Raw genomic sequence first — 15,243 nt, 5'->3', positions numbered from 1 at the left:
TTAAAATAATGAACATTAATAAAGTATTGCAATGCAATGGTAACAAATATATCCAAGTTCTGGCAATTTTGTTGTTTGTTTTCATTTGCAGGGCTTTTTTTAATGCACCTACAGATAAATTAGTTAAGAGGATTTGTGCAACAATTTGCTCATCAAACAAAATTCAGTTGCATAGACAGAGTAGTTTTAAGGAAAAATAAGGAAAAATAATTTTTCAAATTACCCTATGGCCCAGACTAAATGGGGTAAGTGACTGAAAAGCATACAAAACCATTTAAAAGGGTGTAGGAATGGTCAGAGAGAGCACAGCAGTTCACTGGTTGGTTGCAAACAACTTCCTCAGTCAGTCAAAGAGTATCAAGCCAAGCATCAGATCACAGATGGTCAAGAAAATAATTAAATATTTAATATTTAATAACTTCCCTGTAGAAAACATATCTACTATGTAAGTCTAAATAAGGAATTATTTAGAGGGACTTAGCCTTCAGAACTGCTATAGGTAGTAAAAGTTTATTATTTAAAAAAACTCCAAGCTGAATGTGATTAAAAGAAATTTTTCATTTGTATTGTTTAAAATAATGACTGGTAAATAGAGAGTTAAAGATATCCACCCACCTATCTACCACATGCATATACAAAATTTATAGAAGAGCAATATCTTTTGTTTAACATTAAGATTTTTTTTATATCTATTTCAGCTGCAAACTCAAACTGAATTATGTATTTCCATATATGTTCTAGATAAGTATTTGTAGCTTATGAGAAACCTAAGCAATAGACCAACTGAAGTCCCCATGGATAAATGACAGAATTTTTTATATAGTACCAAGAAGCAAGCTACTGATCACAAACTTTGAGAAATCTATCAAAACCTCACAGAAAATTCCAAACAATTTTCTTTCTTTGAACACTGTAAAAATAACATGAATTTGCATAAAACAATACGAGAGAGCAGCCAGAAAGCTACAACAAAAGACACCAAGTCCATGAAAAGACAGGGCAATTTCCCTGACTGCAGTGATGCTCCCTGACAGCAAGGGAGCCAAGCTGCTGCAGTCTCCTCCTTGCTCCTGCCAACCTGAGACTTTTTTTAGAAAGCCAGAAACAAAGGCAAGTCTCAATTCTGGAAATGATTCAAAAGCAGCAAAATGCTAACCCCCTCTCTTCACTATGCCAAATTAAAATGTAAAATAAAAAGACTAGCAAATTAACTAAGGGAAGAGCATAAGAAAGACTCCTGCAGTTCATCTCTGAATTGTTTTGAAGTGCTTAACAGCCATGAGTATTTAAGATGTACTGCATTTGCACTTTAAGAACCTAAGAAACACAGACAAGTAGGTTGGAGCTGTCTGCAAGACACATAATGCAGGTCAATATAAAATGTTTGAGTGGCTACTACAATAAAAGCTGCTACTAAGTACATTCTACAGAGAAAGCAGATACCACAAGAATAGCATGGCATTTCCAGTAATTAGAACATGAAGCATCTTCCCCTACCCCACATTTAATTATTTGATTCTAAACAAAGAAAGCTGCTGGTGATCAAGGGATTAGAAAAAGGACATACCAAAGTGAAGATAATGCAGGCACTTAGGGTTTTTCTCAAATACTGGCACGAGTATAAAGGCAGACTTCAAAAATGCATTAATATGAAAAGGCACAGAAGACAAACATTTCTATTTATAACAAAATGCTCTTAGTTACTTGAAACTATAGAAGCCCAGCTTTGTGAGTTGAGCTATTTTGCTTCTGCCATCTGGTCTGAAAGGGAATCATGAATATACCTTTCAGACTTTATTAATACATGGACAAGTAAAATACAGGCATGAAATAATTTACCCATAGCAAGCAGAATCTGACTCAGCAATTTGCATAACTCCAGAAATACAGTGATGGAATGTTAAATATAATTTGTACCTTGCATCATGCTGCTTTAACAGATAACTAGGTTAACAGCAAAACAACCTATTTACAAATCCACTTTTAATTTTGACCATTATAAACAGTATGATAATCAATTAAAAATATGTTTCTTGGGAGAATACTCATAGTACAACTACATTTAAATGCAAAGGGTCTCAAGAATTTTTATACTTAAAGTAGAAAATACACAATGGCAATGATTTTTTTCATCTGATATGTTAGGGAAGGAAAAAAAGATCTGTACTCACAGGGTTTGAATTCAAATTTTCATGAAATACAGCTCCAGTAGGAAACTTCAAATTACTGATAGGAAGGAAACTACTATTCCCCTTACCTAGATATATTGTTGAAGCTGAGGAAGAGACGCTGGAGACAGGGCAAAGTATCCACATCTTTCTAGAAAGAAAAGATAGGCATAAATTCAGCAGATGAAAATGGCTTTTGAGCCTCTTTACTTGGCCTGCTGAAATGCTTTCATTTCTAAATGCTGTAACCTTGCTGCAACATTGATTTGTGTTGAACGTGCAGCTCCATCTCTCCCTAATGCAGACTGCAAGGGAGTGTTTCAGTGCAGATCCCACTCTGCAGAACACGCTGCATCACTTGCAAAGCAAATCATGTTAAAGAAAAGGAGGATACTGCTGCTGCTTTCTGAACAGGCTTTTGGGAAATAAGCCAAGGTGCTCTCTCAGCATTTAAGCTGCAGGATAAACATGCTTAAAAAAAAAAAAAGAAAAGAAAAAAAAAAGCTTGCTGAAATAAGGGTTTTGAGGTGCAATACAGCAGTGCAATTAGCACTGCCAAACAGCAGTGACTCTCCAGTCAGAGAATTATCTGAAGGACTCTGTCACCTTTACAACCTTCACAATTAACATTTAGAAGAAGGTATGAATTTACAGAATAAGAAACTTCAAATTTAATATTGCACTAAATGGCTTTGCAGAAAACCTCTAAATATCAAATAGCTCATTAGTAAGATGAAACATATTAAGTAAGATCAAACTTCATTTATGAAATATACATCCACATCAGACAGACAGCAGAGACTGCAGGGACCCACGAGCCATTCACACCTAACCCCTCAGTTCTGAGTCTGCATCTCCTTACCCTAACAATGGCCACACTCCAACTTGAAACCAGAGGACACAAACCTGGGAAAGGGAAAGGAGCATCAGAGCTCAGTGCCTTGATTTTAGCCTTTCTGACATGACTGCATAGCTGTCCAGAACAGTTCATTCCAAACAGGTAAACAAAGGCAGCTCTAACAAACCCTGCAGCTCCTATTAATGAAAAACTGAATTTAAGCCAGCAAAGCTGCTGAGAGTCACCACTGGGTAGGATGACATGTTAGAACAAAGGGCTTAAGGGATCGAATCTGCAGGTGCAAAACTCCTGGGTCAGAGCTGTCCTGAGTCCTCCTAGATCAGACCATGGAAAGACAGAGTTCACAACAGGTGCATTTGTGTATCCCCTCTGTCCCTAGGGCTTCTTGGTGTTCATGCCTAAAAGGGTGGGCACACATGTGAGGACAGGCATTATAGGGTTGTGCACTGTAACACTTAAGCAGCAATGATTTCAACTAATCACTGGGGAACACAAAGAAATTACCCCTCAAAGCAAATTTCCTAGCATGATGCGTTGCTGTCTTGTAAAACAAGTTTCAAATCTCATAGGTGCAGCAGGAAAATCCCAAAAAGCTCCAGCTACTTCAATTTTGATACAAAGTCTTATAGTGAGGTGGACAGAGGGCAAGAGTTCTTTCTTGACAAAATGGTGAACACCTTGACCAGTCCTCCTCCCAGTGTAAGATGACTGCAGATGACAAAAGCCAAAACTCTAAATTTTTAGTACCTCAAATTAAACAAGCAGGTCAGTCTTTCAAAGAAAAACATAAATAATCTTCCTAACAGAGGCCCCAGCTCACAACTGGATGGGAAATAAGTAGATTTTGCATAACTCATGGGATGCATAGATCTGTGCTTTTGATGCCATGTGACTCTTTGTCATCATTTATTCTGTTTGCTATTCTCCTGACAAGTCAGACTCCCTGAATGCACTTCAATCCTCTAAGACTCTTCTTCTATAAACCAAGCCCCAGGACTGTCCCTGCAAATCCTACAGCTTTGAATCAACTACAGTTCATTCTTACAAAAATAACTACTTATTATTCAAGGTTTTCCAGTCTATAGTGGAAAGCTCAAAAACAGACCCTAAACTGGTAGTCCAAGGCCAGTGGATTGTAAAGGATGATGGCAGATTTAATTCCCCAAACCAACTACAACCCAGTTGGATGACTTTAGTTATTGAATACAGTAAACTGCAATGGGCAGAGAGTTCAGTATGGAACCTTATTTTTGTTTGACAAATGAGATCATCATTTTTCCTACCCAAGAACAATATACTTAGGGCAGGTCAAAGGGAGGTATGTGAAAAATAAGGAAGGTTCACCAAAAAATGCAAAGTTATTTAAAACAGAATTATTTTTTAAATTATTTTAGAACAGCAATTTATTTTTAAAATTGAGTTTAGATTCTTTCATCTGAAGGAATAATCAAGTTTAAAAAGCTTGATTCATAATGAGCATTGTCACAGTAACTGAGTAACTAAAGCAAAGTAACCAAATTCTTTTCATGAGCTTAGGAGTGAATATTTTGCAGCTAAGTGCTACAGCATAACAACATCACGATTAAAATATCTCCTCCACCTGCACAGTCAACCACATGAACTTAAACTTTATCTTAAATAAAATATAACCCCCCTCCCTCAGCTGCTCGAGTGCTCCAGAAATAATCTATCTTGGGTATTCTTTCCATAGAATGAGATATTTCTTTCCATATTTCTGCATTTTAGTAATTTCCTATTGCAGCAAAATCTGAATTTCCATACAAAAGGAATGTAGCTTTCATTTAAAAACAAACAAACAAATATAAGAAACACATGCACATTGTTGTACACACAGAAGACAACACCTATCATGAACATATGAAAGAATATTTTATTTTAAGAGCCATATTTACTTAGAGTTTTAGACAGTATAATGTGTCCAAAACTTAAACACAGAGTTAGTGCCATACTTGCTAAAATTAACATTCAATGAAAAACAAAACAATCCACACTCACAAAACTCTATTTCATTAGAATTTAATCAGAGTAAAAACCCAAAAAGATACTGACAACAACAGTTAAAAAAACCCACAAGCCAACAAGTAAAATAAATATTTCCCTGAAGAGAACATCATCCTCTGAAACCCTGTCTCTGCCAGGAAACACTAAAACATTGAGATAGAGCACAGACTCCAAGTCTCTAAGTCACTAATTTAAATTTCATGCTGCCTCTCCACTTATGACACTGAAAGCAAGCAGAAAGTACAGTTGCACCTGAGAGGACTGAAAAGGCAGAAGCTACAAGCAAAGAGAATTCTAGATAACATCACTGACACAGGGGAAGGTACAGTGACAGAGTCAGCAATGAGCAGAAATTTCTCATTTTTAAGATGTAAAAACAATTCCTATTTGGCAAATGGTAGAAACTGAAGAAAAGAAAGGCTCAGCAACAACAGGGGACCAGGAACGAAAAGAATTATGCAGGCCAGAGAAAAGCAGCTATCTAAGTAATCTGTTCTATTTTAAAAAGCTCTTGTTAGAATAATCCACTTGCCATACCTGAACTACAACTCAAATTGCAAAGTAAAAATCTTCATTTTTAGAATATGAAGACTTAAAATGCTGGGTTAAAGCTTCCATTAGAAAACTCTGCTCTTACAATCAATACCTTTTTTCTCTGCATATGCTCCAGAAACATTCTTAAGATGAAATTTAACATGATTTTATGGCTTAGCTAACCTACAAAAATTGAGATTGTTTCTAGAACATGAACGTGTATGGAAGAAGAGTATCTAAATTTGCATGTTAGAACCACAAAATCTCTTTTCCCCTCCCCAGGGAACATCATGAGCTTTCAAGATTTGAAACAGAACAAGTGATCATAGAATCATAGCATAGTTTGGGTTGGAAAGGACCTTTAAAGGTCCTCTAAATCCAGTCTCCCTGAACACATTCAAAGAAAATAACATCAAAATGAATGTTTGTGTTTGTTTCACCTGTATGTTGTACAATTAAGTATTGCAGCAGAACAATATAAGCAACACAACATGAGGAAACATCAGATGTCAAAAATCTGAAACACTGATATGGTTTAAAGAAGCTACAGTTAACATTCATTTTGTCAAAAACAAAGAAAAGGAAATGAAAAAGAAAAAAGAGAAGGGCAAGAGTTTTGGTCCTTACTATAGCAGAGACTTGGTTGTGACGGAGGTTGAGCTCTGTGAGTGAATCCAGTCCATTCAGGTTTTCTACAACAGTGAGGAGGTTTCTGGCAAGGTTTAACACCCTCAGTTCACTTAAATGACCAATGTTTTCTATTTTAGCAATCTGTCAGAGACATAATAAACATGCACACTGTGTTTTATAAGGATATAAAATATATTTTTATATATGTGACACGTTTTCTAAAAGTATACATGAACTATCAGCTTCATACATAGTGTGCCTGTGTTTCTCTAAACCATGATACTCAGAGATCCAGGACAAGTATTCACCCACATTTTTCTTGCCATCCTGCAGTAAAATTCAGTCAGCATTTCCTTCTATCCCATTAGAAACCAGGTTATTTCAGCTGTGCTGCTCTGCAGCAGCAACCTTGAAGACATAAAACCAAGACAACACTGATGGTATTGTGGTGTGCCAAAATGGGGGAATTTTGTGCATGTTTGAGCCTTAATTTGTCTGCAAAGACACTCATTTATCTTCCTGGGAAGAGAAAGGGAGGGATCTAACAAAGACTGAATTACAGTAAGCAGGCAGCTTGTTTTTATACTTAATAACTTATTTTAAAGACTCAGGTGATATTGACAAAGCAAAAGAAAAAAAAAGAGGCATAAAAAGAGCAGTAATAGCTAATGCTCCTTAATTTTAGCTTTTATTTCTAGAAATACCATTTGTATTTTACAGAGGCATTGATTATTGCTCTGATGATTCAGTATGGGTTTGTTTCCTGCTGTTAGTATTTCCCAGTGATCCACACAAGGCTCTCTATCCAGATAATTATTTCTCATGGCACTGTGGATCTGTCCTCCAGCACCTCTGCAGAATTTATGCCTGACCTCCACCCAGGGAGAAGGAACAGCCACTGCACGAGGGACAGCAGGGGACTCTCAGTGAAACCCATGCTGGGGGGCAGAAAGAAGCCAGCAGGTTTTCCTGTGGAAAATACTTTAGCAGCCCCAAGGTTTTGGCAGTGCAAAGAGCTACCAGCATGAATCATTCCCTGCCAGCTAGAATTAACATCTCTGCACCACTGTGAGCCCCCTTTAGCAGCCAGTGCCCAGGCACACCCTTCCTCCTCCTTGAGGCCAACAGTGCCAAGAGAGCAGCACAGAGTGCCTGGTGCCACTGCCATGGAACTTCTGCTGCTTTGCACCAGTGCAGCTGTGGCCATGCCATCCTGCACAGTGTCCAGCAGCTCCTGGAGCAGAAGAGGTGAGGTAGCCATAATTCACCAGTTTGACAATGTCCCATTTTGTTGGTAATTTCCATATATCCATACACATATATGTGTACATGTAAGTCTGTGATTGGAATATGCTGCTATAAGAAAAATTTCAACAATTTCTCAGTTAAAAAGCATACAAAAGTATAGAGCAAGGCCAAAATTAAATAGCATCTTAAACTTTTGATTCAACTGCTAATTAAACTGTCTATTTATGTGCATTTATACAAAAATATTACAGCAAGAGGAACAGAAAATGCCACTACTAAAAGATATTTATACAGAGAGACTTTCAAAAGCAACCCCAAGAGCAGACAGTTGGCATGAAGAGCACAGACCTCTGCTGATGTCTGCCCAGCTAGAATGCCACAGTCTAGAATATTAATCCTGGTATTTCACTGCTATTGCAAAGATAATGATTTCATCAGCAACATATAGAAATACTCTTTACCACTTTGCTAAGCTTTAAGATTAACTCTACTGAATTGCCTGTTTCAATTATGCATGCACACATGAAGGTACACCAGCTCTTCATATGGGCTATTAGGTAAGAAACAATACAAGCTATTATCACTTCTTTTTGGATGTTTCAAATAATACTGATATAAAAATAAATAAGATTTAAAATATTATTTATATAAATATAAAAAATTATATAATAATATATATTATATATATTATATAAATAATAAAAATTTATTATAATATAAATATAAAAATAAAAAATAAATTAGTACACAAGTCAAAGTCTACTTGTAAATACTGGACAAAAACACTATTTATTTTCTCATTCACTTTTATCTTGGAATAATTCACTATGAAATAGAATTCAGAAAAAGGTTTTTATGCACCAAATAATCACCCATCAACAATTAAATTGCACTAATTAAAGCTGCATCTTTTAAAAAAATCTGAGATTAATGAAAAGAAGTTCATACATGAAAAAATTAGATTGCATAATTTTACTTACAGCTTGAACTTCTGGAAAGAAAAATGATTCATGGAATTAAACAGAAGACAGGAAATTACTCCAATAACATTTCATATTCAAAGCATTCTAGAATAAAATTCATGTGTAGAGTCCCTGAATAGACACAGAGAATTGTATCATATTCCTGTGTTAATAACAGTTAATCTAGTGTATTTCCAATACCTTGCCTATAACTTGTGCACAGGATTTAATTGTTCAGTGTTCACCTGGGATCACTGGTAACATAGGAGGCACTGGACATCACAATGCTCAATTCTTATTTTCCTTTTGCTGAACACCACTGAGATAAGCCAGGCTCCAATTTTCTGATCTGTTGTTTAAACTGCTACATTCTTAAACATGAGAACCAGATTTTGAAGTTCTCAAAGCAAATTATGTTGCTGAAGTCTGTTCTTCAGAAATTTGTAATGTAGAAGAAATACCTTTTAAGATAGACAAGAAGGCTGCCAAAAAAAAAAAAAACCAGAAATTTAAACAGTTAAAGGAGCTCCCTTCTTCAGTGTTGTATAAGCAAACAACAACAAAACCCAGCCTTCAAAACAAGGCACTAGTCCACTAAGATGTATCCCAAACACAACATTTCTTCCCTTCATTTCTTCATTAAGCATTCAAAAATAACTAATACTATGGGATGGCACATTGGTGTTATAAATTTTGAATTCCTCAAAGGCAGGGAAAAAAAGATCTTTAACAGGAAAACATGCTTATCTTTGAACTAGAAAGGAAGAGAAAGATAATTTATTTATGGAAGATAAGTTCATAGTCTTTATTTGGTCTTGACATGAAAAATACACTAAATCTACCAAAAAAGGTAATAACTCCATAAATTTAGATGTAAAGGGCACAAATGTTTGGAAATGATGAAAATATTTTGGAAATCAAAATAACTTCCTAAACTCCAAGATTTAATGTTAATTCCTGATATAGGGTAATTTGTTACATTCTCTGTAACAAAGTAAGCCTATCATTATGAAGTTGATCCAGCAACAACCAGCCTAAAACTCCTAATAAAGTTGCAATTAATGTAAATAGTTATATAGATACTTGAAAAAAAAAAAAGTCAGATCTACATCACTTGTAAGAATTGTGCAAGATGTGTTTCATTTTCATTAGTGATTCCTTCATTTGTGCTGGGAAAGTTGCTGACTGCCACAGCTGTAGCATTAGTCTGCAAGTATTTTTATCAAAAACAGAACCCCCATCGAATTTCCAACAGCAATACAAAGAGGACTGTGTTGTTCAAGCAAACACTTGTGAATGGATATATTTGGAGATGGCCAAGACTCCAAGGGCAATGCCATCCCCTGGTCCTAGAGTGCCTCTGCCACTGTACAACGTGCTCATTGTTTGACTAATGGCATTTAAAGAAGCCACAAACTTATTGCATAACCTATAGTCCCTACAGGGCTAACTTGTCTTTTTCTTCTCTTTTATATGTATGTAGGGAATCTGGTTTTGTCAGACCACCAACAGTAGAAACAGCAATCAATCATACCAGAAAATTTTATAGCAGTTCTAAGAGTGTGTTACTGTGTGTTACTTGAACTACAGCACAACTGCTTGTGGCAGGTTACTGTTGTGTAGGTAGGAGTGCCATCACACTCAGCTAACTCAGCATGTTAATCACTGTAACCTGCCTGAAGTACAACACTGAAAGTACAAGTGTTCTTAACAGACTGGTACAGAGATCCAAAATAAACACCATGACACCTTTATTAACTTACTGACTTCTGTGACCTCAAGAGCTGCAAAACTTGCCACCAGTCTCCCTTCATGAAACAATACTTTGGTAAAAGACACAGCAAATACAGGATGTCTACACAACAAACATAAGCAATCAAGTTATTGTACTGTACCTGATTGCCATGAAGATCTAAAACATCAAGGTTTTTTAGGTTCTCCAGATTTGAGATCTTCTTTATTCTGCAAGATTTCGATTATGACAATTATTTTTAATATTAGATTAAAAGTATCTTTCATTTTCCAGCCAATACAAAACAAAGTCTTTTTTTTCTGACTAACAAGAGTAACAGAAATATAACAACATCTTGAACCATGAAAAAAATATAGATAAATGAGAATGACTTCAAGACTATCACCTTCCTTTCTAACTGTCAATAATTCAATAGCAGCAGAATTTATGTGACTCTTCTAGAAAGAAAAGGATGGAATGCTTGCTCCACTAAAAACTGAAGTCAAAAATTTCATTGTCTTAAAACTTCTCTGTCCTGTCATATTTTGTTAGATTCCAAACCTAGGCTATCATATACCCAACAGCATCATCTACTGGCTGATGACATTAAACACATGTATTAAGCATTTGCTTTGAGAGTAATCAAAGATCACACACAGGCCAAGTGGAAACAAGTTGCTAACAACTCTGTCTGATGTGTAACCACTCACTCACTAGAGGGCCAAGTCCCAACCACCTCAGCACCACACTCCTAAGGTAAACTGCAACCAGGGTGGTTATGATAAGGAAAATAATTCCTCAAAGCACTTGAAAATTGTAGTACCCACATTTTCCTATAACCAAAACTGATTTCTACAGGTGAGATTTTTAATCCAAAAGCTCTTAGCTCTAGTAACATATGGCACTATTGAAACTTGTCAGTTTTGAACACAGGCTGATCTAGGAGGTAAACTCTTTATAATCTGCACATAACTGAAATCTGGCCACTAGTTCTCACTGAATATAAGAAAATGAGGAAAATTTTAAAAGTCAGAGCACAACCTTTAGATGTGTGAGCAATTCCACAGACACATGTATTAAATTAAAAAAATTAAAGGCTACAGGACTAAAAGCAATAAATAAACATTAAAATCCATGACTCATCTGTCTGGTATGTTTCCCAGATAAATACATCAGGCAGAAATATTTTTATAGGTTATAAATAATCAATGAATAGTACATTTGATCTGAAAAGACATTCCACAACATGCCACACAAATCTAAGAACATATTTAATAATCAATCAGAATAGAAGATCATATGGGAACATGTGAAGTACTTTGGAAATGTTGCTTAAATTTACTAAGAAAGGAAGTTGTGACACGACACACAAAATCTGTGTGCTTCCTCAGTGGGATCCCTGGCACTTAGCTAATCCTAGGGCTGGTCTCACTGGTATGACAGAACATCACAAACTGAAAACTGCATCAGAAGCAAAGGGAAATCACAGTTGTTACACCATAGGAGGTAGAGCGCCCTAGTTAGGTTTTTACCTGTTCTTTCCCAACAGAAGGACTCTCAGGGATCTCAAAGTTGAAACCCCACTTATCTCTTCAATCTGATTATCATATAAATCTAAGAAAACAAGATGGTGAAGATTAGAAATATTTTGGATACGAGTTATAAAGTTATGCTGGAAATTCAAAAGACGAAGGTGATCTTCCCCATCGATAATTGGGCACACTGTCAGTTTTTGCCTGGAAGAAAAAAGAAAAAACAGAATACACAAGTAAGTAACAAATCAGTAATCCACCTTCTGCTCACTCACTCTGACTGAACAGAGAAAAGTATATCATCTTGGTTAAGACAGCATTAATTAGGTTTGTTAATTAAATTTTATAGATAAAGCAGAAACTCCTGCCTATTAAAAAATTAGCCTGAAAACACAGCTGAAATACTTCCAAAATTTTCTGAACCCCTCTCCTATTAGAGATTTGCTTGTTACACTGAAACTACAAGGAAGTTTTGTGTTGTGACCACACTAAAATTCCAACAGATGTGGCCTCGCCCTCTGTTAAGTTTTTCTTCAGCTATCACATGAACAGATGAGAAACCTGCCTGCCTCAGGTGACTGCTGTATGGATATACTCATCACAAGGACACTCTCAGAGCATTTCTCCATGGGACACAGTTCTTCTCTCAGAAACACACACACACAGACCCAACAACCCCAGCCCACCACTGACTGCAGCATCAGTGGGGCACTCTGGTCACTTCAGACCAGGGGCTGAGGCTCTGGGGCGTGTGCTCTGCCACCCTCTCACCTTTCCAGGGTAAGTCTGTCTGAGTTCAGGATTTTTTCTTCAGCAGTACGTTGCAATACAGGAAATGTTATTGATGAACTGCTCCCAAAATTCGTGTTATCTATTGGAAAATCATACAGAGAACACATGAACTACTGCTCTGTAGATGCATATCTTGAACTACACGTGATAAAAGCAAAATTTTCTTTCTTATAAAAAGTAAAGCATGAAAGGGCTTTTTGCCTCCATTCAGTACTACGATTTATCAGTTTCTTTCCTGATGCTATGACTATATCCCTCTACATCCTCTTTCCAAAGTACATCTATTTCTTTACTTAAAGATTCTTGTCAACAATTTGTTGTAAGCAGGTATTTTGTAAATGCCTTTATTTTTATTTGAATTACCCAATGATATTTTAACATAAAATTGTAAAATTGTTTCACAGTTTCAGTATTTGAACTTAAAGAAGAACTTCAGATAAATTTAAAGACACAGATCAAATAGATGTTGACAGAACTTGAAAAATAAAGCACAAATTATTGAAACACTCCCGCTGAGTCACAAATAAATGCAAAGTCTTTCAAAGGTAAGTGCACACAATACCTAGTAATCATTGGTATTTCACTCCATTATCAAGAAACAGGCACCCCTTGAAAGCATATTTATAAATTCATCCTCATGTATTTCATTAATATTAGAGGAAAAAAGGGAGGATGTCTAAAAATGCCTACAAAATTAATCAACAAATGTGTTCTGTGAGCTTTGGCTTATTTAGAAAATGATCCATTGAAAAATATTGGTGACAGCAATGACAGCACCAATATATTGCTCAGCAAAGCCAAGAGCATGCAAGTACAATAGAAAAACTATCTCTCAACTATCTCTCAATATCACAGTTCTAAATTAGAAACTAATTTTGTCTAAACATCTTAAAATGTTAAACATCCAGTAAAATGTTACTTTAGACAATTGTGTGGGAATATAGAGTAGGGCACTTGATAGGTTGTGGCTTTGTAGATAGCAGAAAAAATACTCTTCCATAAGGGGGAAAAAAAAGGATGAAAAAAAGCCAAGCACTGGGTTCAGGACATGATGCAACAGTAATTACATTGAATTACTGTAGCCAAGTAGGAAACACTGTCATTCTTATATTTTGTAATCATGATACAACCTTTCTTTACTTTTTAAAGAATAAAACAGATACAAAAGACAAACAAACCAAACTCATTGGAATTTTACCTTGCCTTCCCGAGTAGTTTTTTTCCAGATCATGCTGCAGAAGCCTATTGTGGAAAGATGACTGCTCTTTATTTATTCTGAATTCAAACTGTAACACAATATTATAGACAAATGTTAGGGTTTTCAAATGCAAATAATATCTTTTCACAAACACAACCTCAGTACTAACAGCTCTCAGGAATTAGAGGAGAGAGGTACAGATAGAAGATCAAGAAATCATATATATATGATTTATTTATATATATATAAAGCTTATGGCAGGCTATAGTACAACCCCATGTTTTTAATAGGGTTAAATAAAATAAAATATTATCAGATACATTCGATATTGTAAGTCAACAGATGAGTACTGAGAAGGTAATTCCTATTTGAAAGCATACAAATGTGTCTGTATCATACAACTACATTTGTTAATACTACTATCCAAGAAAAGGTAATAATTACTGGTTTGGTTTTTTCTGGTATTGATGAGGTCTGGATGACCAGCTGGAGACCACAATTATTAACCTGCAAATTGGAAGAAAATTGCATTAAATGCTACCTTTCTCAGAAGTATCAGTACAATTGTTGATTGCAATATTGATATTACATATCAATAGAACTGCTTTTTAAATAATAAAGCTATTTGCAACAGTAAAATCTGCCAAGGAAGGAATTATTTTGCAAAATACTATGAAGAATACATCACAGCTCCAAGTAACACGAAATTTTTCGTTTACAAAAATCACACTGGTTTTAGCTTTAAAAATACACTGAAAGCATGACTTCCATGGGGATACAACTCTCAGTATGAAGAAAACAAGTATTTACATTTTAACACGCCTTGTATTTTCAAAAGACAAACATGCTGGTCTTTGAGCTAGATTTATGCGACAAAAACCGAGACGTCTCTCAGGAGCACAGAACCGAGCGGCTCATCCATGCACCTCCCAGCGCAGCACAAATGATGTCGGGGCGCTGCCGCCCGCCGGCACCCCAGCACCTACCCCGGCACCCCCGGCACCCCAGCCCCGGAGCACCTACCCCGGCACCCCCGGCACCCCAGCCCCGGAGCACCTACCCCGGCACCCCCGGCACCCCAGCCCCGCAGCACCTACCCCGGCACCCCCGGCACCCCGGCATCCCCGGCACCCCGCGAGCACCTACCCCGGGCACCCCCGGCACCCCAGCCCCGCAGCACCTACCCCGGCACCCCCGGCACCCCAGCCCCGGAGCACCTAACCCGGTGCCCCCCGGTACCCCCGGCACCCCAGCCCCGCAGCACCTACCGCTGCGGGCGCGGCCCGCGGGCCCCGGCCGGGCCGGCCCTTGCTGGGCACCATGGCCCGCAGCCCCTCAGCCCCGCACGGCCCCCGCGCAGCTCCTCCGCTCCAGGCGGCCCCTCAGGGCCCCGCAGCCTCAAGCAGCCTGTCAGAGCTCCGCGGTGCCAAACAAGCCCGCACGGCCCCGCGCCGCCGCCCTCCTGTCGGAAATGGCTCCGCCGTTACCGCGGACACCGCGGCTTCCGCCCCGCCCGCCGTCTGGGGCGGCGCCGAGGGGCGGGAAACCGTGAGGGGTGGGAAACCG

General features: G+C 37.6%; 1 protein-coding gene across 1 annotated transcript in view; it reads right to left on the bottom strand.

The window, feature by feature from the left end:
• Positions 1-15,066, bottom strand: part of LRRC49 (leucine rich repeat containing 49) — a 40,415-nt gene extending 25,349 nt beyond the window's left edge. The window contains exons 1-8 of the mRNA XM_036389701.2: positions 14,946-15,066; positions 14,122-14,184; positions 13,678-13,765; positions 12,459-12,558; positions 11,688-11,891; positions 10,319-10,385; positions 6,211-6,354; positions 2,258-2,319 (exon numbers count right to left, since the gene is read on the bottom strand). Coding sequence (XP_036245594.1) covers positions 2,258-2,319; positions 6,211-6,354; positions 10,319-10,385; positions 11,688-11,891; positions 12,459-12,558; positions 13,678-13,765; positions 14,122-14,184; positions 14,946-14,999 — 782 coding nt within the window. The 5' untranslated portion in view covers positions 15,000-15,066. The remainder of the gene's footprint in view (positions 1-2,257; positions 2,320-6,210; positions 6,355-10,318; positions 10,386-11,687; positions 11,892-12,458; positions 12,559-13,677; positions 13,766-14,121; positions 14,185-14,945) is intronic.
• Positions 15,067-15,243: the final 177 nt, after the last annotated feature.

The sequence above is a fragment of the Molothrus ater genome, chromosome 13, assembly GCF_012460135.2.
Source record: "Molothrus ater isolate BHLD 08-10-18 breed brown headed cowbird chromosome 13, BPBGC_Mater_1.1, whole genome shotgun sequence".
NCBI lineage: Eukaryota > Metazoa > Chordata > Aves > Passeriformes > Icteridae > Molothrus > Molothrus ater.
This window is presented reverse-complemented; position numbering and strand designations above follow the sequence as displayed.